Here is a 20,804-nt window from a genome sequence, read left to right as displayed (position 1 = left end):
CAGGGCTTTAAAGACCAGTACTAAAACCATGAATTGGGCCTAGAAATGGATTGGCAGCCAGCACGTAGCTGATGGATTACTGGCATATGATTATATTGGCCAGTTCCAGATAGTGAAAACCAGAGCTGCAAGTTACTAACTGAAACTGCTGAACCACCTTCAAAAGTAGCTGCACCTACTATACATTCCACTAGCCTATTCTATAGATTACCAGAGCATGCATAGTTGATGCCAGTGTACCCTAGCCCAGAAAGGATTGCAGCTAGTATATCAATCTAAGCTGATAAAAGTCATTCTGGACAACAAGGCTACCTGTGTCTAGTTACAATAGTGGATCCAAAAGTATCCACAAGACTGCATACTTGATCTTCCAGAGTAATGCAACCCTCTCCAGAACAAGCTGAACACGTTCACATGGGCAAATGGATTACAAATGAACAGTGCTTTCATCTTGTCTAGAATGAGCTTCATTATTACTTGTTATACAGTCAGTTACCATGCCAAGAGGTATGGATTAAATGAAAAAGATTAGTAAAGTTGGTGTCATCCTCATGTTGATGACATCTCAGCTCATATTCTTAGTTGCTCTCTTGCTGTGATTTCATACAGGTACTAAGTAGCCTGGGCATTAAAACTGAACTCAAAGAGCCCTTTTACACAACTTTTGACTCCAGATTAAATTGGGCTGTTTTCTTTCTTTTTCAAAGAGTGTGGTAACACTGTTTCTCTGAAGGGAATAATGATCTGTTGGACCCAACTGGCTATTTTGTCCTTATTAAATCTAACAAGCCAAGGTGCACAAAGATTGAGCATCTGAGTTCCTGGTCAAACTTGTTGAAGGATCCTGTCCATATCTTCAGACCTCAACAATTGTAAAGATACAAAGGAGAAGCACAATCTCTAACCTGCATTGGCACTAGTACAAGACTTACCATCAGGTACCACCAGGTAGAGATAAATACTCTGGTGGATAAATACTCTGGTGGAGACTTATAGGCTAAAGCAATTCTCATTCCCTAAGCCACCCCACTTTATAGGATTGTTATAGGGGAGAACAGAAGGGGAGAGTGCTGTGTATGCCACCTTGAGTTCTTGAATGAAAAGCTGGATAGAAATCCAATCAATCAGTCAATGTTTTTTCAATTAGTAGAGGAAAAAAACGCGTACCAACTTGCTTGGTTTGTTTTTTCAGGATGGGATACCAGTTCAGGCATTTGTAGCAGAGGTTTTGAATCAAATAGTTGGAATATCTGTTATTAGAAATGAAATGGTATGTATTCATATTTGCAATTATTTTTGTTTGACCGGAAAATGTCAGATTAATATAAGTTTTAAATATTCATAAAGAAAGGAGCAGCGGTGTCTGCATGGGGGTGAAAATCAGCAAGCTGGCTGCAGGAATTATGCAATATAGGCCGCATCCATTTTGAACATCCATGTAACATCAACACATATACAAAGGGGGTGGGGTTTGCATTGTGATACTCCATCCATCAGCTTTCTGTTTTTCATACACACAGATACACATATTGCAGACATTGTTGGAGAAGAATGTATTTTTGGTTAAATTAAGATCATGCAATTTGGACACTAGTTTCCCTATCGCAAGGAGAAAGGTGAGGAGAAAAGAACATAAGAGTTTCTTTCTTTTTTGGTTAAATAAGGCACAATTTATTGAATTCACAAACTATGGTTTGCAGATTGCAGGGGCTGAGTTTTCACAATACACTAGGCTAAACCAAGCAAAGCCGATTACAGCTGGATGTGACAAGCATAGTCATTCAAATCTTTTTTCTTTAATAATTTCTTTAAAGTTTTAACTACAATAATAAAAGATAATACAGACTAAAAATAAAAGGAAAAGTAGAGAGAGAGAATAAAAGGTGCAAGAAAACAAAAAAGAAAGAAAAAATAGAAAGAGAAAAGAAAAAAAACTAAGAAAGTGACTTCCCACCCTCTTCATAAGTATAAACAGTATCAGTATTTCTTTACCACCTCTTAATTAACGGATATAAAACTCTTCATCCCATAACTCAACTCTTAACTATAGGCAAGTCCAATAAGCAACATCTTTTCCAATCCAAATGTCAGCAAAAAGTCAAACAGAGCCCTAAAATAATAACATTAGTTAACAAATATAAAACTCATCATTCCATATCTCAACTCTTAACTGTAAGCAAATCTAATACACATCTTTTCCAGTCCAGATGTCAGCAAGTCCAGAAAGAACCACCCAAAATAACATGTCTCATTTTAACCCTGATCAAATAAGCCAATGTTATGTTCCTTCCTTTTGTGTAAAACAATCTTGCTCCTTAATCCATTCAAATGATTATTGACCCTTGTCTCAAATTTCTTCAAAACTTTAACAAGTCTCTTTTGTAAGTCCAGCAAGAAGAAATTATTCCAATTGTGCTCTGGGATTGGCATTTTTATTTCCTTCTTAATTTTTAAAGCCTCATCCAATTTTTTTTGTAGATCCAATGACAAATTCTTGTTCACATTGTTCTCCACAATCATGTCAGATAAGTTTTGTTCCAAAACTTGTTCCAAAACTTTGTTTTCTGTAACAGCTTCTTCAGGGAGTAGACTGTTCATAAAAACACACAACACAGCTGACACTGTCCCAGTGCAATTCCTCAAAAATATCTCTGAACACCATTATAAGTTGCTTATCTTGTTATGTCTCCAATGTTGAAAATAATTTTTCTTTCCCAGGAAAATGCATTTATTCTTTAAAATTAATTTCAAAATCTTAATATTCAAAATCAAATATTCCAACATTTTCTGAACCCTTAATCTGTTTAAAACTTTTTATAGCCAAAACCTTGTCTTATTTTTTGCTGTTTATTTTAAATTCTTAAAGCTTATAAAGATTCAGTTTCATTTTCTTATAGTAAGGATTGAAGGCACTCACCTGGTATTTCCAGCCTTGTCATTTTGAAGGTGTCTAACTTCTTTAAAGCAGTTAATAGGCAACTTCCAAAAGTGGTTAGCAAAGGAAGTGCAAACCTAGTGTCTTTTAAAGGTTCCGACTGCAGCTGAAACAAGAATGGCAAATTCCCTCATCTCCTGGTTCTCCCACCCTCTGGAGACTGCTGCCTTGCAATCTCCTCATGAAGAGCAACCGTGTGGAGCACAACTTGGGCAATCTCTTGTCCTCTCTTTCTCCAGAGAGGGTCAAAGGAACCGATATACTCGTCAGCTGCTTGTTCTTAGTCACAATCATTGGCTCCAATTTTGCGGAGCCACCTTCAGTCCACCATGTTCCTGAGGAAGTCCATAAGAAAGAGTTTCCAAATGAATATTTCCCTTAATAGTGGCTTGTCTTTTAATGCAGGCAGAGGATGTGGTGTTGATGCAGAGATGCAGAATTCCTCCTTAACCACTTCCTGAATTGTTTTCCAGGACATTGAATATATTCGCTCACACTACAACATTGAAGATTTTATCTATTTCAGTCATTACCAACAGGAAGAACATGGCCACCTTTACCATTTTGCTCTCAATCCAATCTTTCATCATTATGCCAAACATTTTATGAAGGAGATACTTCGGTTAGCCCACAAATCTTGTCTCTATTATCCTATTTATCCCCAGCCTGAAGAAGGCAAGGTAAACTACAAACTTCTTAAAAATTAACTTAATTTTTTTTAATTGTGTCTCTTCGCTTTGTTATGTCAGTGCACAAAAATATAATGTATGTATTTCAAGTATGAACTATATAGTAATTCAATGAAATGTGATCCATTCTCAATGGATAAAAGAAACAATATTGACTGTTGAATTAAAATTATGATAAGATCAATAAAAATTGTAAGTACGTTTCCTATAAAATAAACATGCAAAGCTGCCACATATGCATTGTAACATTTATTCTTAAAATACATCTAAGAATTAATATTTGATCTGAGGGAGAGAGATTCATTAAAATTTACTCCCTCCATTTGTATATATTACCTTTTTTTTTTAATAAGAAAATTAAGGAATACTTAAGAAAGTTGTTTAGCTCTGATGTAGGAACCTCCTAGAACTTACTTCAGAACATATTTAAGATTGTGCTGTTACATGTCCTTTGTACAAGGAAAATAGCCAGTATCAGCATAGGCCAGGATCTAAAGAAGTTCATGTGCAAATAGACTTATTTTATTAATTTAAGATAAAGACAGTACACAATAAAAATCTAATCCTAAACTGAAACTATTAAAGATAACCAAAGAGCCTCCATAAGTATAAGGGTTAAGCCCAGAGATTCTACAAGGCAATAACAAACACAACTTTGGTACATTTCTGGAGATCTTCACTGAGGAGTCTGAGAATAGGTAGTGGACTACTTCCATTTCTGATCAGCCAGCATAGCAGATTCAAAGTAGAGATAGGAAGACTGCCAGTACAATAAAAGGACAACTAACCATAATGGATACTATATCCTGCTTGCATTAGAAAGAAAGGGTTGTTTGTATTTCTTCCCCTAGAGCTAAAATTTCTATGCTGCGTTGCTTCAGATTCTGAAGGTGTGGTTCCCCAATCCTTAGGAGCAGGTTTGAGAAGGAAGAACAGAAAAGGCTTTAGTGAATGCAGAGAAAGACTTTACTATATATATTATGCCTTAGGTATAGAAGAGCATGTTGTGTGTGTTGAACTGAAATATGGCCACGGTAATATTTAAAGTGAAATGGTGAGGAATGTCAAAAAATAATGCATTAGTAGTACATATTTCCTTCTATACTTAAAGAACTTAATTTTATTTTATATGATGTAATTGCTCTTTTAATAGCAGTTTGAATTCTTATTTTTAATGCAACATAGACTTGGGAAATACTCTAGATTTTTTATTTGCATTATTGCAGTTTTAATTACTATAGCTTTCCAATGGTTTACATGAAGACTATAATTGAATTTATTGCAATAAAATCAGCCCTTTTTGTATTTATGAAAGCATGAGAATCTTTCTTAGTGTTTATGCTATTTCATTAACATTTGTCATTTATCATTTTGATGAAAGCATCATTTATCTGTTTTGCAAAATAAGCAAAGGTTAAGAATATGCACGTAACATTGCTTAATGAGGTTGGATGAAGATGACTCGTGATTGCAGTAAAGGAAAATATACCTCTGGGGGAAGCTACTTGTGCTGCAAAATCCCATAAACCAAACCACTTGTTTATCTGTCATTCCCAGTGAGATAGTAATATAATTACTCTCATAATTATCTTCATTAGTATTGGGAATTAACTGCAATCCATTCCTCTACTTCATGAGTGTTTATTTTATTATATTTCTGAGGGAGGGGAGATACTATTCTGGGTTTTAATCAAAGGGATAAAGAATTATTATATTCACAAAGCAGAGACATCTGTGATGTACTTTTCTGACATTCTGTGTGCTAAAATATAGCTTGTTGTCCTTCAGTTCCAGAATCCCTGTGCCCATTCCCTGACATCTGCCCTACATTACATGGTTCCCGTGCGACCAAGACGACAGATTGTCTATCCTCTGGAAAAGCTTGGCATAAATGCTCCATCAAAGCAAGTCTCTAAGGATCAGGTGGGTAACTGAAGCAGAAGCAAGCAAAAGGCATAGCTCCAGCTAAATGTAGAATCTGGCAGATGGGATGACATTACTGTCTTAATGCTGCTGGGCTGCTTCTTAATTACCTTGAACCTCATGTTCATGCCCTTACAGTTCACAGTCGGCTGTATCATTTTCTATATATTCCATTAAAAAAACAGTTACAGGCTGCAGCCTTTCTATTATTAGAATTTGATAGAGAATAATTTTAATATATTAAAATAAGCAGAGTTGCATTATGGAACTTTAACCAGGCTCTTTTGATCCTTCCAGAAAGATAATTCCCAGTCCTACATTTGCTATCCCCTTCTCCCCCATTTTCACATCAAATAGATTATCTACATTTGGAAATTCTGGATTGTGATCAATAAAAAGCCCAATTGAATCATAACATAGGTTTGTATAACCCAGTTTCCCATTTCCCGCAGTGACCAGCCAAATGTGCCTGGAAAATTCACAGTCCTCTCTCAGCAACCAGTATTCAGTGACATACTGCTCCTCAGGTTCCATTTAGCCATTGTGGCTAATCGTTATTGGTAGACCTATCCTCCCTAACATTCTCTAATCCCTTATTCATCTTGCCAGGTGGTATATGGGTCTATGTGCTTTGAGGATGGAAATGTGGAATGCATATAAGTGTGCCATCTGTTGCTTTTCATGATTCTAACTAACTGGGATCTCTTTACATGGTTGCTGGATATTAGAGATTTTCTGCTCTTATAGTTGCCTCTTGTATATTTAAGGGTGACAGCCAACATGGAAACCTGTTTCAGTACACAAGTTTATTTTTCATTTTGAGGGAGGTAGGAATAAAATGGATATATATTTTCAGCAACATAATGCAATATTTGTTTACATTTCACTCAATATGTATATTTCACAATCACTTTTTGTGTTGATACCAGTGAAGCAAGCTGAATTATTAAAAAAAAAAAAAGCAATATGTGAACTGAATTGCAATTATCCTTTGTGTTTATGTTTTGTGTTTTTTTTTTTACTTCTGCAGTGCAATTCTCTGATTTTAAAAAAATACAAATTTTGAAAACTTGAGACTCACAAACCTGAATATTAATGGATGTAGAGGCAGATTTAGTCATCCAGATGTTTTATAAATTTATTTGCAGATTTTTCGTACCTGCTCAGTATAAACAAACAAGCAGAGGCCGTGGGAAGTGGGAGATCAGGTGGGCCAGTGGGATATACCATGTTGAGATGTCAAGTGTGGCAGCTGAAGGGAAGGAGGGAGGAGGGAAGGGAAGCCACTGATAAGATAGGGAATGGGTAGGTGGAACAGTAGGACATGTCATGCTGGGAGCTGCAGAAGAAAGAGAAGGGGTGACACACATCAGCCTTACCATACTTACCTATCTGGATTCCAAAACTCAACAACCAAAATGTTCTGGATTTTGGTTCTTCCCAGCAGTGACTGACTGAAAACAGTGTGGCTGCTCCTCTAGAATGCAATGGTTTGCAACGGAGTTCAAAACATTTTCCTAATTTCATGTACACTCCTACTTATCTGCAGAATTGTAATTACATAACTTGATGCATTTTTCTGTCCATTTTTCATGAACTAGCATACATGTTTGGAAATTAATAATATATGGGATGGTCATCTGGAAGAGTTCGATCTTTACTCCAAGAATGAAGAATGGAGATTTATTCCCTGTGCATTTCTAGTATTCCAATGAGTAATTTATTTAATACAATGTGTTAAATACTGAATTAGTGAAAGGTTCTTCCTTTATCAGACATAATCCAAAGTGAAGCCAGACACAAAACCCTGAGAAAATACTATGTAGTTTGTAGAAATCTGAAGGAAGCAAGGCATATTTCATTCTTTGGAAGTAAGGATATAACTGGATTCTTCAGTAAAACATAGTGAAAATAATTAAAGGTTCTTCTTAAGGGACAATAAGTTCTATTGATGAGATTTTTTTCCAGGTATCTGCCTTTTGAGTTATGTGTGTGTGTCTCTGTGTCTGTGTGGTGGGTGTTTATGTATATATAGACAATATGGCAAAGTGAGGTTCAACCAGTATGTATAATTAGCTTGAGAACCATAATTATTTTTATAATTATAAACATAAACAGTTATAGGTTGTCAACTTGTTTATTGTCTCACCATCTGGGAGCATTCTGCTATCCATCTGTTTTACGTAATTATGTAATTATCAATATAAACCTACAATGGGTGATATAATTAACAAGAATAATTACTCCATAATGGATAATAAAAATAATGTACCTATTAAATTACTTTTTTGTTTCTGGCCACCAATTCTTCATGTTTTATTATTTCTTGCTCCAAAGTTGTGAAGTTTTAGTACATACTTCAGGGATGTTTCTCCTGCTGCTTACAGAAAATCTGCAGCATCAAAGAATATCCTTTTGGTCTCTGTGCGTTCCACATATGGGTTTGCACTTGTGCAGTCATAAGCATTCCAGCCAAGCATTCCAGGTTAGCTTCCAAATGCCTAAGGAAAGAACAGTGGACACAAGTCTAGGAATCTCTTTACTTCCTTGTGAATCAGCTGTGAAGATTCACCTGAATCTTATAAAAGAAAAGGAAAATTCTTAGTAGAATAACTTGTATCCTCCTTGATTTGGGACTACCAGTTCTCATCTGATCTTTTCTGAATCTTATTGACCATGGCATGCAAAGGGTTTCAATTCTCCATCACATAAGCAAAACCAGAAGAGATGTTGAATTTGGTTCCTCTAACCCAAGCTAAAACAATTTGGCAAGACCAGTTTGTTTCAAAAATTCTTTGACAAGTCAGGAATGCAGCATGCCACGTCCCATAGAAACAGGCTTGAGCTAACAGAGCTCTTCCCTTCCAACCAAGGTTATCAAGCTGCTAATGGCTGATACTGTACTTCTATAGCAGTGCTGATTATTTCTGCAATAATATCACCTGACAGGGAACCTCCAAGTATCTGTATGAAAAAAAATTGAGGTAACACTCCATAAAGACTGGATTCTATTTCCCAACCAGTGAAGAATAGCCTAAAGAAAATACTATACTGAGAAAGGATTCTCTTGGCCTTCTGGGATGTCATCCAATTTGGAGCCAAAACCATTGCACCTAATTCAGTGGCAGGGAGAAACATATGGCTAAACAAATGAGTGGTGGATGAGTATTGACTACCAAAAAAGGAAGCTTGCCAAATGCTTTGAAGAAACTCTGGATGCTATATTCATGGAGGACCCAGGATAAAAGACATCCTTACTAAGGGCAAAAAAGGCAAATGTAGACTGAAACTTGCCCAGCCCCTTTGTTCTAATCAACATATGTCAAAATGCTGATGCAGTAGTACTTCCAGAATTTCAAAAAGCAGTTCCTTCCACCTATATGTCTCCATGCAGGATTAAAAAAATGTTTTGAATGCCAAAAAGCCCAAGGAGCCTGAGGAAGGGATACTTTTTGGAATTCTCTAATAATCAATCCAGCTTATTTTAATTAGAGATAAGAAAGAAGCAAAGCAACAGAAACAAAGTCACATTTAAATGTCAATAATGTAAACATTGCCGAAAGAGGCCCCTATGAGTACTCAGTGAAACCCAAGGTCAGTCTTTTGTAGCAGTCATGCAGCATGACAGCAGCCATGCAGAACTTTGTAACATTGTGTACAACAAAATCTTTATTATCTGATAAAAGAAAACATAAAATTCCTCAGGCTGACCTGGAATATGTAATAACAAAGGAGAAATGAGGCTTCTTTGGATGTTGTTATAAAAAGAATAATATAACCACATGTGAAGTAGGAATTCAACGACTCCAGAAGTGCAGGGGCAAATAGGGCAAGCTCTAGGGATTTTATTAAATGTCCATATAACATTTATGAGGATAAGATCTTAAACTTAGCTCTAAAGAAAAACCTTTTGTTGGAATGTCAAAGTAAGTGATGCAACATAGCCAGTTAATTGCTATCTAGGATGTTCCATTCACTCTCTGATGTATTCTGGGGTGGAACTAGTTTCATTCTGGTGTTCAGTGTTTAAAAACCTTCTTATTAGCCCAAGTAAGTTTTAAAAACAATAGAGAATCTGCAGAGAAGCCACATGATGACAGCTTTCCCAAAGAAGATTGAATTTGGTCAGATAAGTTAAGGAGAATCCACAGCATGGGAAACTTATGGCATTTCAGCCAGTAGTTCAGTATTAACAATCATGCTCCTACTCAGTCTTCAACTTTCAAATTTCCACTTATAATAATAATTCTACAGCAAGAATCTGATGCCTTGAAATATACCTGCTAGATTTCTGGCTTATTTGTATTGACCAAACTCTCATTTTTCTAAAAATCCAGAAATGTTCTTAATCCACAGCAATTTTCAAGAGATATATATGTTGAGATTTCTGACTAATGCATAACGACACAACCCACAGCATTAAAAAAATTGCTTTTACAAGTTTCATGACTGTCCAAAGGAAATTATCAATAACAGATTTGGGGAAAAAAATAGACAGATTGCACACAGTTGTGCAAGTGTGTCCTGTTAATATATCAACTATTATAAATTAATTTCTGTAACACAGAGGTAATGTTTCAAGTATTTATAACTTGTCAAACTGAAGCTCTACTCTTTTTTTTTTGTTTTGTTTTGCTCAACTATTTTTCTGGCTATTCTGTTTCTTAACATACACAAAAGCTCACAGTTTTATGGATTTTTCTCAATTGATTCATTAACACCTCGTTTTTTGTTGTTTTATTGTAAACTTGTTTTAGGAAATTGCTGGGAATCTGAAATGCTCATACATCTTGTTTAGGTGTGATAGCTTTGCAGTTGTACTCTAGAGGTACCTGTCTTCTTTTCGAAGAAATCCTTCTCTTTTTCTTTAAACTAAGAAATAGCATTTACTATTTGTTGCTGAGACTTTGGTGATGAGGGTAAATTGTGAACATTAGTGTTGAGTTAGTGAACAATTAAGACAAGTATTAATTTTGCCTAAGGAATTACTGTTATGCATGCAATTTTTCCTTGTGAGTATAATTTCATCAAATGAATATTTGAGGAAGCAATTGGAGTGGCTGAATTGCTTCGGTCTTACCTTGGACACCTCTTGCCCCACCCCATGCTTGAGTGAGTGTTACTTTTAAATCCATAGTAAAATATGAGATTCAGGAAAAATTTGACAACTTATATTGCATGGTTATTAAGCACTTAATTTCCAGTTTGTTGGACTTCTAAAACATGAATAGAAATTGGAATTTACTTAATACAGTACTAACATCTTGATGTTCAACTCCAGATTGATTACATACTTTGCAGCCAAAGATGGAGAAGCTCTATATAGACAGCAAAAAGAAGACCAAGAGTTGACTGTGGCTCAGATCATGAGCTTCTTACTGCAAAATTTAGGCTTAAAATGAAGAATGTAGGGAAAACCACTAGACCACTCAGGTATGACTTAGATCATATTCCTTGTGAGTACACAGTGAAGGTGATGAATAGATTTAGAGGATTAGATTTGGTAGACAGAGTGCCTGAAGAACTATGGACGGAGGTCTGTAACATTGTACAGGAGGCAGCAACTAAAACCATCCCAAGGAAAAAGAAATGCAAGAAAGCAAAATGGCTGTCTGATGAGGCTTTACAAATAGCCGTGGAAAGAAGGAATGCGAAAAGCAAGGGTGAAAGGGAAAGATATAAGCAACTGAATGCAGATTTCCAGAGAATAGCAAGGAGAGATAAGAAGGCCTTCTTAAATGAACAATGCAAAGAAATCGAGGAAAACAATAGAATGGGGAAGACTAGAGATCTCTTCAAGAAAATTGGAGATATGAAAGGAATGTTTAGTGCAAAGATGGGCATGATAAAGGACAAAAAAGGCAGGGACCTAACAGAAGCAGAAGAGATTAAGAAGAGGTGGCAAGAATACACAGAAGAACTATACAAGAAAGATCTTAATGTCCCTGATGTCCATGCTGGTGTGGTCACGGACCTTGAGCCAGACATCCTAGAGAGTGAAGTCAAGTGGGCCTTAGGAAGCATTGCTAACAACAAAGCTAGTGGAGATGACAGTATTCCAGCTGAATTATTTAAAATACTAAAAGACGATGGTGTTAAAGTGCTGCACTCAATATGCCAGCAAGTTTGGAAAACGCAACAGTGGCCACAGGATTGGAAAAGGTCAGTTTACGTTCCAATTCCAAAGAAGGGCAATGCCAAAGAATGCTCAAACTATCGCACAATTGCACTCATTTCACATGCTAGCAAGGTTATGCTCAAAATCCTACAAGCTAGGCTTCAGCAGTACGTGAACCGAGAACTACCAGATGTACAAGCTGAGTTTCGAAGAGGCAGAGGAACTAGAGATCAAATTGCCAACAATTGCTGGATCATGGAGAAAGCATGAGAGTTCCAGAAAAACATCTGCTTCATTGACTATGCAAAAGCCTTCAATTGTGTGGATCACAACAAACTGTGGCAATTTCTTAAAGAGATGGGGGTACCAGACCATCTTACCTGTCTCCTGAGAAATCTGTATGCGGGCCAAGAAGCAACAGTTAGAACCAGTCACGGAACAACCGATTGGTTCAAAATAGGGAAAGGAGTACGACAAGGCTGAATACTGTCACCCTGCTTATTTAATCTATATGCAGAGTACATCATGAGAAATGCCAGGCTGGAAGAATCACAAGCCGGAATTAAGATTGCAGGGAGAATCATCAATAACCTCAGATATGCAGACGATACCACCCTAATGGCAGAAAGTGAAGAAGAACTAAAGAGCCTCTTGATGAGGGTGAAAGAGGAGAGTGCGAAAGCTGGCTTGAAACTCAACATTAAAAAAACTAAGATCATGGCATCTGGACCCATCAATTCCTGGCAAATAGAAGGGGTAGAAATGGAAGCAGTAACAGACTTCATTTATTTGGGCTCCAAGATCACCACAGACGGAGACTGCAGCCATGAAATTAAAAGACGCTTGCTCCTTGGGAGGAAAGCTATGGCAAGCCTAGATAGCATATTAAAAAGCAGAGACGTCACCTTGCCGACAAAGATCCGCATAGTCAAAGCTATGGTTTTTCCAGTAGTAATGTATGGCTGTGAGAGCTGGACCATAAAGAAGGCTGAGCGCTGAAGAATTGATGCCTTTGAACTGTGGTGCTGGAGAAGACTCTTAAGAGTCCCCTGGACTGCTAGGAGGTCAAACCAGTCAATCTTAAAGGAAATCAACCCTGATTGCTCATTGGAAGGACTGATAATGAAGCTCAAGCTCAGATACTTTGGTCACCTAATGCGAAGAGAGGAGTCTTTGGAAAAGACCCTTATGCTGGGAAAGATTGAAGGCAAAAGGAGAAGAGGACGGCAGAGGATGAGATGGTTAGATAGCATCACTGAAGCAATGTACATGAAACTGAGCAAACTCAGGGAGGCAGTGAAGGACAGGAAGGCCTGGCGCAATATGGTTCATGGGGTCACGAAGAGTCGGACACGACTTAACGACTGAACAACAACAACAACAACATCTTGAATTGTATGTTGACAATTGTACGTTGGTTAAAGAATGTGGGAATAACTTTGAAGTGTCACAAATTAGCACTGGGGCTGCTAGGACTGGACTATAGAGGATAATATAGAAGGATAAATGGCAGACACCTGAATGAAGTAGAAGTTGCTTTCATGGCCAGGCATCATATGATTGGTACTCTTCTCTGACACTTATTCTTTAATTCAAAATGGTATAGAGGGCTTTTGCTGGAACAATTGCTGAAGCACTTTTACTACACCTGCTGCCTCCCCCCCAACAAGAAAGGGGCAAAGATGATTGGCTTCAGGAAAAAAGGGAGAGGCAGTGGGAAAGGGTTTCCCTTACACCCTTTACAGAGCTTCTACAAATAAGTTTGCCTGAAAAGGAAAATAGTTTTCAACATTTATAAAAATGAAGCTGAAATAAGCAATTTGGAGCTCAGCTACACAGGGATCAAACATAGGTCCCAATGAATTAAATGGAACTTATTGCCTAATACATGTATTTAAGATTGCAGGCTTAAAAATAAAATGTTAAAAATCACTCTATTTTCATGTCAAAATAATTGTGTTTAACAAAGAAGTGGATTTTTTTTTCAAAAAGCAATTATTGCTCAATATTCTAGGAATCTCCAACATTAGGTTATTGATTTCTATAGAACAGGCATGGATCAAAACGAGTTATTTGTTCTTGTCCCAGGTAGCTGATGATTTTATACTGCTAGTTGTCATGCAGACACATTTGTTCTGAGCTGATGGCTGGTTGTAAATTTCCTCAGTGTAAATGTCAGTGGATTTTGTGTATTATTGCCATTACATTTTGTTTGGAAGCTTAAGCATTACACAGTTATGAGGAAGCACCAGATGGCATCATTAAGAAGAATGCTCTGAATGTTTACCACTTATGTGCATGTGTGAAATTAACAGTAAGGTGACCTATCATCGCTTGGAAAGTATGATGTCAGTAATATAGAGATGCTAACATTGTTTGCTGTAAACTGGAATATTCATGCTGGCCTGCAGTTGGATAAGTTGATTTCCTTCTCAGTGTGAAAGCTGTTTGGAAATGGAAGATAAATATTCTTTGTCAAATATTACTTCCAAGTATCATCCCAAGAACATCATTAGAAGCAAGCCTCAGTTTTTCTGTCACATACCACCATTGCTGTTCACTTGCATTGTTATATTATATAGCATGAAATATGAATGCTAGGAGTTATAACAAATTTAATTTTGAAAGTTGTCTTTAGTCAGTTTTGACTGATGAAAATTGCCTTTCTGTTTTCTACGTTGTGTTATCCTGTATGCATGTTCAGAATTTGAACCCTCAGTAAGGAATGTTAGCCATTACTGAATTTCAATCCTTGTTGAAAGAATTGGAAAGTAGTTATTTTACGTAACTTGCAGGCCTAGGAAACACTGAAGCATAACAATGGAACTAAAGTCTGCCTTGACAAATCAAAATCAGTCTGATTTTCATACATTAAATCGCAGCAAGTATCTTCTGAGTCTCTGCAGCAAATATTTCTCCAAAGTATAGCAAAAGCTATTTCCTGTTATATTTTCAAGCCAAAGTTCTCCCAAAATGAATTTTTAATCAACTAGATATACCAAACATTAGAAATAAAAATATCATCGTTTGAGCATCATAGATACATTGAAATTAACCTTTCAGTTTCAAAGACCATCTTGTTTCAGATTTCTTAAAACTGAAATTGTGGAATTGTTATGGTAAATGCTGCTTTGGACTTGATCTGTCCTTGTAATATTTAACTATTAATTGCACACTGAAAAAAATCACATTCAGTTTTTTGTTAAGCAAAAGAATATGTTTCTAAAATAATTATAATATTTGAAACCAATGCAACATTTTCATTATCAGTATAGATAATAGAGCAAGAATAGGATAAAATCTAACTTTATGAAGAGAATCAAGAAATAACTACAAAACACTATAATGCATGAAACTAGTTAGAAATAAAGTAGCAAGTATATAACTTTAGCAACTACTGCTAAAATGTAAACTAGTTATAATCATCTATGTTAGAGTATTTTTACAGACATTTGAAGAAAAAGGTATATTTTTCTCATGCTAAGCTGATCATCTGAATTAGTGTTCAGCAAAAAATGAAGAACAGTGGTACCTTGAGTTACGAATGCCCCTCCTTACGAATTTTTCAAGATATGACCAGCTCCGGCCCCAAAAATTTACCTCTACTTGCGAACTCCGCCTCGAGTTACGAACCAGATCCGCGGCCATTTTCCCTGCTGCCACGTGGTCACAGCTTCCTGTGGGTGAGATCGCGGTAGCAAGGAGACGTTCGGTGAGGCTTGTGGTGTGTTTGGAAGGTTTTTGTGGCGTTTGGAAGGTTTTTGAGGTTTAAAAATAAAATGCATATGTTTCAGAACTGTTTAGCCATATTTACATTGAACCTTATGGGGGAAATTTACCTCGGGGTGCAACCAAATTCGGAGGGTGGATTAGCCGTATTTACATTGAACCTTATGGGGAAATTTGCCTCGTGGTGCAACCAAATTCGGAGGGCGGAACGGATTAACCATATTTACATTGAACCTTATGGGAAAATTTACCTCGAGTTGCAACCAACTCGAGTTGCAACCAGAGTCACGGAACAGATTAAGTTTGTAACTAGAGGTACCACTGTAATTGTGTGGAAAATACCCTCCTCCCCATTACCATATGCTCAGAAATCTTCAAGGAGTTTCAGATATTAAGCAGTTATTTATTTGTTTGTTTATGCATTCAATTTGCATCCGATCTTTCATTCAGGAGTTCAAGGCATTATTCATAAAGCTTCCTCCTCCTCTTTTCAACACAACAACACCAATATGAAGTAGGTTGGGCTGAGTGGGAGTGACTGGTCCAAAGTCATCCAGCAAGCTTCCATGGTTAAGGATGGATCAGAACCTCCCTGCCATAAGTGCAACACTTTAAACCACCCTGATTCTCTTTAAGACTTTAAGACTTGAAAATACAATGGTAGTCTTCCTCTTCTTATAGCTTCATCCATCTTTGCTCAAGGAAAGAGAAAGTCTTACTTGGGGAAGGGGGAGTGGATGCTAGCAGAGGTGATTCCAGTAATTTTTCCCAACAGCATTGAAACTTAATACATTCTTCTTCTTCTAAAGTTTTCTCCTACCCTTGAGGGGAGGGAAAAGGTATAGCACATACAAAATAGTGTATATGTGAGAATTGGGAATGGTGTTGTGTTCACCTTAATTCTGCTCAAATTAACCATAGGTGTTCATGTAGTCTGTCATTTCTGGTTTGAATATATGCCCTGTCCTAAAGTCATTACTAAAACTGTCTCCTGAATAGAATAGAAATCTTTATTGTCATTGTGCTACTTGTACAACGAAATTAAATGCCACCCCAGTGCAGCTTTAAAAATATAAAAACCATAGAACACATAAAATACATAAAACACATATAACACAACCTTCACATTCCATATTGCACAACCCCTGATGCTGCATTAATACTGCACTATACGATAGAATTCAGTATAGTTACAGCTCTAAGATAGAAGCTATTCTTCAGCCTATTCATCCTTGTTTTCATTATCCTGTATCGTCTGCCAGATGGTAATAGTTCAAAAAAAGAATGTCCCGGGTGGGATGGATCCTTAAGAAAGTTTTGAGCTTGCTTAAGGCAGTGGGAACTATAAAGTTCTTCCAAAGAGGGGAGAGGGCAACCAATGATCCTCTGGGCAGTGGTGGTAACCCTCTGGAGCGCTTTCCTATCTGCCACTGTGCAGTTAGCAAACCGTACACAGGTGCAGTAGGTTAAAATGCTCTCAATGGTACAGCGGTAGAAGGTCACCAGCAGTTTTTCATTCAGTTATTGTTTCCTGAGAAGTCTCAGGTAGTATAATCTCTGCTGGGGCCTCTTAACCAAGGCTGCAATATGAGCGCCCCAGGTCAGGTCCTCCTTTATAGTAACACCCAGAAACTTAAAACTGGCCACCCACTCCACTTGGTCTCCATTGATAACCAGGGGCTGGACATCTAATCTATTCCTCCTATAGTCCACTATAAGCTCCTTGGTCTTATTGATATTAAGAGCCAAATTATTGTCTCCGCACCACAAAAGCAGCCAGTCCACCTCATCCCAGTAGGCAGACCCATCTCCTTTGGAGTTTCCCTGTAATTGTTTCTGTTGTAACTAAAACCTGCACTATATTGCATCTTAACTGCTTTGATATTAAAAAGGGTTGAGTAAGGAGGCAAAGTCTTGAGGAGGAGTAGATAATGAAATCAGAACAGAATACCCTACATAAATTGGAGAGCTGGTCAGAGGGGGTGGAATCTGGCAAGTAGGGAAGAGAAAACAGACTAGATGAGGGGATCTAGTAAACAAAATTCCAAATAAAGGAAGACCAGATGAAGCAAATATGAGCTGAATCTTGTTCTGGGAAGAAGTATAACAACTTTAAAATACGAAAAAATCAGCTAAAGTTCTTGGAGGTAATAAAGGGATATTAGAGTATCTCAGAGGAGTGAAATGAGAGGAGCTAAATCAAGAATATGAGCAGATAATCAAAATGTAGGTAAATCTCTAGAATAGTGACTGATCAAGAGATGGTATAGCAAAAAGTACTATAGGAAAATTAACAGTGCATTTATCAAAATAGTTATATAGAAATACTGTGCTGCTTCTGAGCATGACCTGTGCTCAGGACCTGTGAAGTACTTTGGTTGTGTAGTTTCAATGGTTATTTTGGAGCTTGCTTTCAGCAGGACTAACTTCCTGCTGCCATCTTGAAGCCAACTGGACTGAAAATAACAGACTTGAAAAGACTTGCTGCTGTATTGTGTAACCTAGCAGACTTCAGTTTATTGGATACGCCAAAGCAATGATAATGTCTTGTTCCAGGAAAAGTGTGCATTCAGGAGCCGGTTGGAATAACCATTAAAAGTGTATTTAGTAATCCAGTTTCCTGCACTTTAATGAATGACAGCCATGATATTCCTCTTGTTTGTTCAAGAGGAATATCATAGATCTAATTTGGTTGCATTGCTTTTTGCATAATATACTCAGCCTGCTTTGCACTATTGGCTAGGATGGCATGTTACTTCAGAACTCCTAAACTTTAGAAGGAGAAGAAGGCAATTTCACACAGTGCAATTTTCAATTGATCCATCATGATGGACATAATATTATCCAAATTGTAGCATTTCTGCTTCATCTTATTCTGTATTTATAATTTATTTTTCATTGAGTAATAACCTTTAGGCCACTATGCCAGCTCCACTAAGATGAATTGATGTGCTTTGTTGCTACTCCCCTTATTTTCAGTAAGCTCTTTTTAGGAACAAGCCTCGCTTTGAAAGAAGAATTTTTTCTGTTACAGAAGATTGCATAAAAATGTAAGTATCTTTCTGGTACCTTTTTTGGAAAAGGAACCCCAAAGTGAATGAGTATTTTGTACATAAAAATGGACTGGAAAATATGGCTAGACATGCTAAAACATGGAAGAAGTTTCATGCTATATTTGCAATACTGTACTGACAAAATAATTTGTCCATGAATTTATAAAATGATGTCAATCTTCTGAATTTAAAAATTAAATAAATATTATTCATTTTTAACTCCATAGAACTGAATAGCCATATTCAGAATTAATCTCTTGCCTTTCACATCAGAAATGGCCCCCTGTCAGAAGTTGACAGAAAAGTAACAGAGAGGCACTCTGTCTCCCCAGGTGGAAACAATGTGACAGGTGGTCACAGCAGGAATGACTCATCTCAGCATAAGCCCCAATTCCAGTAATAAAAGATAATAAATCTTCTATTGCGTATTAGTTAATGATTACTATTTCATTCAATAATGGCAGAACATAAATAAGGTGGAACTTGATGATTAACCAATTGTGAGGTCTGACTATATCTTTTGGGGAAATATATATAATATTTTGTAAGGATAAAGCAGCATTGTAGCATGACATCAGCCAAATTTTTAACTTCTTGGAGCCAGTTGCTATACTGTTGAAAAAGTAGTTTATTGCATATGAAAGCTGTTATTATCGGAGCTATTGTATGGCAAATAAATTGAATTTAATGGCATCGGTCATGCTTCTGGATGATTTCTGGCAGGAGAGGGATGGGGGTAGTGTGTCCATCCTGGCTCTACTTGACCTCTCAGCGACTTTTTATACCATTGACCGTGGTATCCTTCTGGATCGGCTCTGGGGATTGGGAGTGAGTGGCACAGTATTGTGCTAGTAGTCTTCCTGCCTAAGGGGCCAGGTCTGATACCAGTCAGTGTTGATCGGGAGTGAGAGATCCCACCGTTGGCCCTTACTTTGTAGAGTGCCTCAGGGTTTGGTGCTCTTTCCAATCCTGTTTAACATCTACATGAAACCGCTGGGGGAGATCATCCATCACCAAGGAGTGAGTTATTGTCACTATACTGATGATACTCAATTATATATCTCTGCCCCTGGTGAACTAAGCAATGCCGTGGATGTCCTGTCCCAGCGGATAGAGGCTGTGGGGGCCTGGATGGAGAACAACAGGGTTCAACTGAACTTTGGCAAGACTGAGTGGCTCTGAGTTTTAAGGCGTTCTAAATCTGGGATGTTACCATCTTTGGTACTGGCTGGGGTGATACTTTGTGGAACTTCATGTGGTGTACCAGTTGTACCCGTTCCTGGATTGTGAGGCTCTGTTCACAGTTACTCATGCCCTGGTCACTTCCTGAATGGACTGTTGCAATGCGCTCTCCATGGTGCTGCCCTTGAATAGTATCTGGAAGCTTCAGCTGGTACAGAATGCAGCAGCATGGGCAGTTATGTGTGCCCCTAGAAGGGCACACATTACACCTCTGTTCTGTGAGCTGCATTGGCTACTGGTTTGCTTCCAGGTCCAATTCAAGATGCTGGTTTTGACCTTTAAAGCCCTGCAAGGCATGAGGCCTGGTTACCTGAGGGACTGCCTCTTCCTGATTACATCTGCTCATCCCATCAGGTCTGGCAGGAAGGGCATGTTGCAGGTCCCATCTACGAGGGAGTTCCCTCTGATAGCACTTTTCTGCTGTGGTACCTGCCTTCTGAAACATCATCCCTCCTGAAGTAAGGTTGGCCTCAACCCTTGTGACCCTCTGGAGAGCTCTTAAAACCTGTTTTTTTTTTCAACAAGCCTAGGGTTCCCCTGGTGAGAGGGAGCCTGTGCATTGGCTATATTATATCTAATATTTCCTCACTTGTGATCTTGCTTTATTTATTTTGTTTTTATCCATCTTTATTGTTTCACTGATTTTATTGAATATTTTAATCTTTAGTTTTATTGTATACTGCCCAGAATCACTTTGAGTGAGATGGGTGCCCATATAAATTTTATAAATAAATTTTATAAATAAATCAGATCCTGTTCATATGATGCCTTCATATTATGCCCTTTTTCTTTTTGCCTTCCTAGTCTTCTCATAGAGGAAGATTATGCTTAATCTTGTGGCATGGTTCTTCCAAACCCTGATCTTTCCTCCTTTTTGGATTTCCTCCTTTTTGCTAGTTCCCCCATCCTATCAATGATCTGTCCCTAGCTAGAGTAATTGCCAGATTCAAATCTGAAGGCTTTGATCTTATATAATTTGTGGAAGAAGGCTTCTCTAGTAGGAAAGGAGAATGATGACTTCTACCACTCTTGAAATTTATCTGACAATGCATTGAGAACATAATCTCAAGCATGTAACTCATTCACTTTCTCAGTTCTGTGGCATAGAGTAAGTT

The 20,804-nt window shown here is 37.5% G+C and overlaps 1 protein-coding gene across 2 annotated transcripts in view; it reads left to right on the top strand.

Annotated features, from left to right (window-relative positions):
- CFAP61 (cilia and flagella associated protein 61) overlaps positions 1–20,804 on the top strand; it is a 150,090-nt gene that overhangs the window by 44,247 nt on the left and 85,039 nt on the right. For both annotated transcript variants that reach the window (XM_088131401.1, XM_088131400.1), the window contains 3 exons: positions 1,193–1,270; positions 3,409–3,615; positions 5,413–5,547. In XM_088131401.1, coding sequence (XP_087987527.1) covers positions 1,193–1,270; positions 3,409–3,615; positions 5,413–5,547 — 420 coding nt within the window. The remainder of the gene's footprint in view (positions 1–1,192; positions 1,271–3,408; positions 3,616–5,412; positions 5,548–20,804) is intronic.

The sequence above is a fragment of the Python bivittatus genome, unplaced genomic scaffold (genome assembly GCF_059951505.1).
Source record: "Python bivittatus isolate LINGU-HERP-01145 unplaced genomic scaffold, Pbiv_v1 ctg000960_np1212, whole genome shotgun sequence".
NCBI classification, from domain to species: domain Eukaryota; kingdom Metazoa; phylum Chordata; class Lepidosauria; order Squamata; family Pythonidae; genus Python; species Python bivittatus.
Note: the sequence above shows the minus strand (reverse complement) of the source record. Positions and strands in the feature narration are given on the sequence as shown.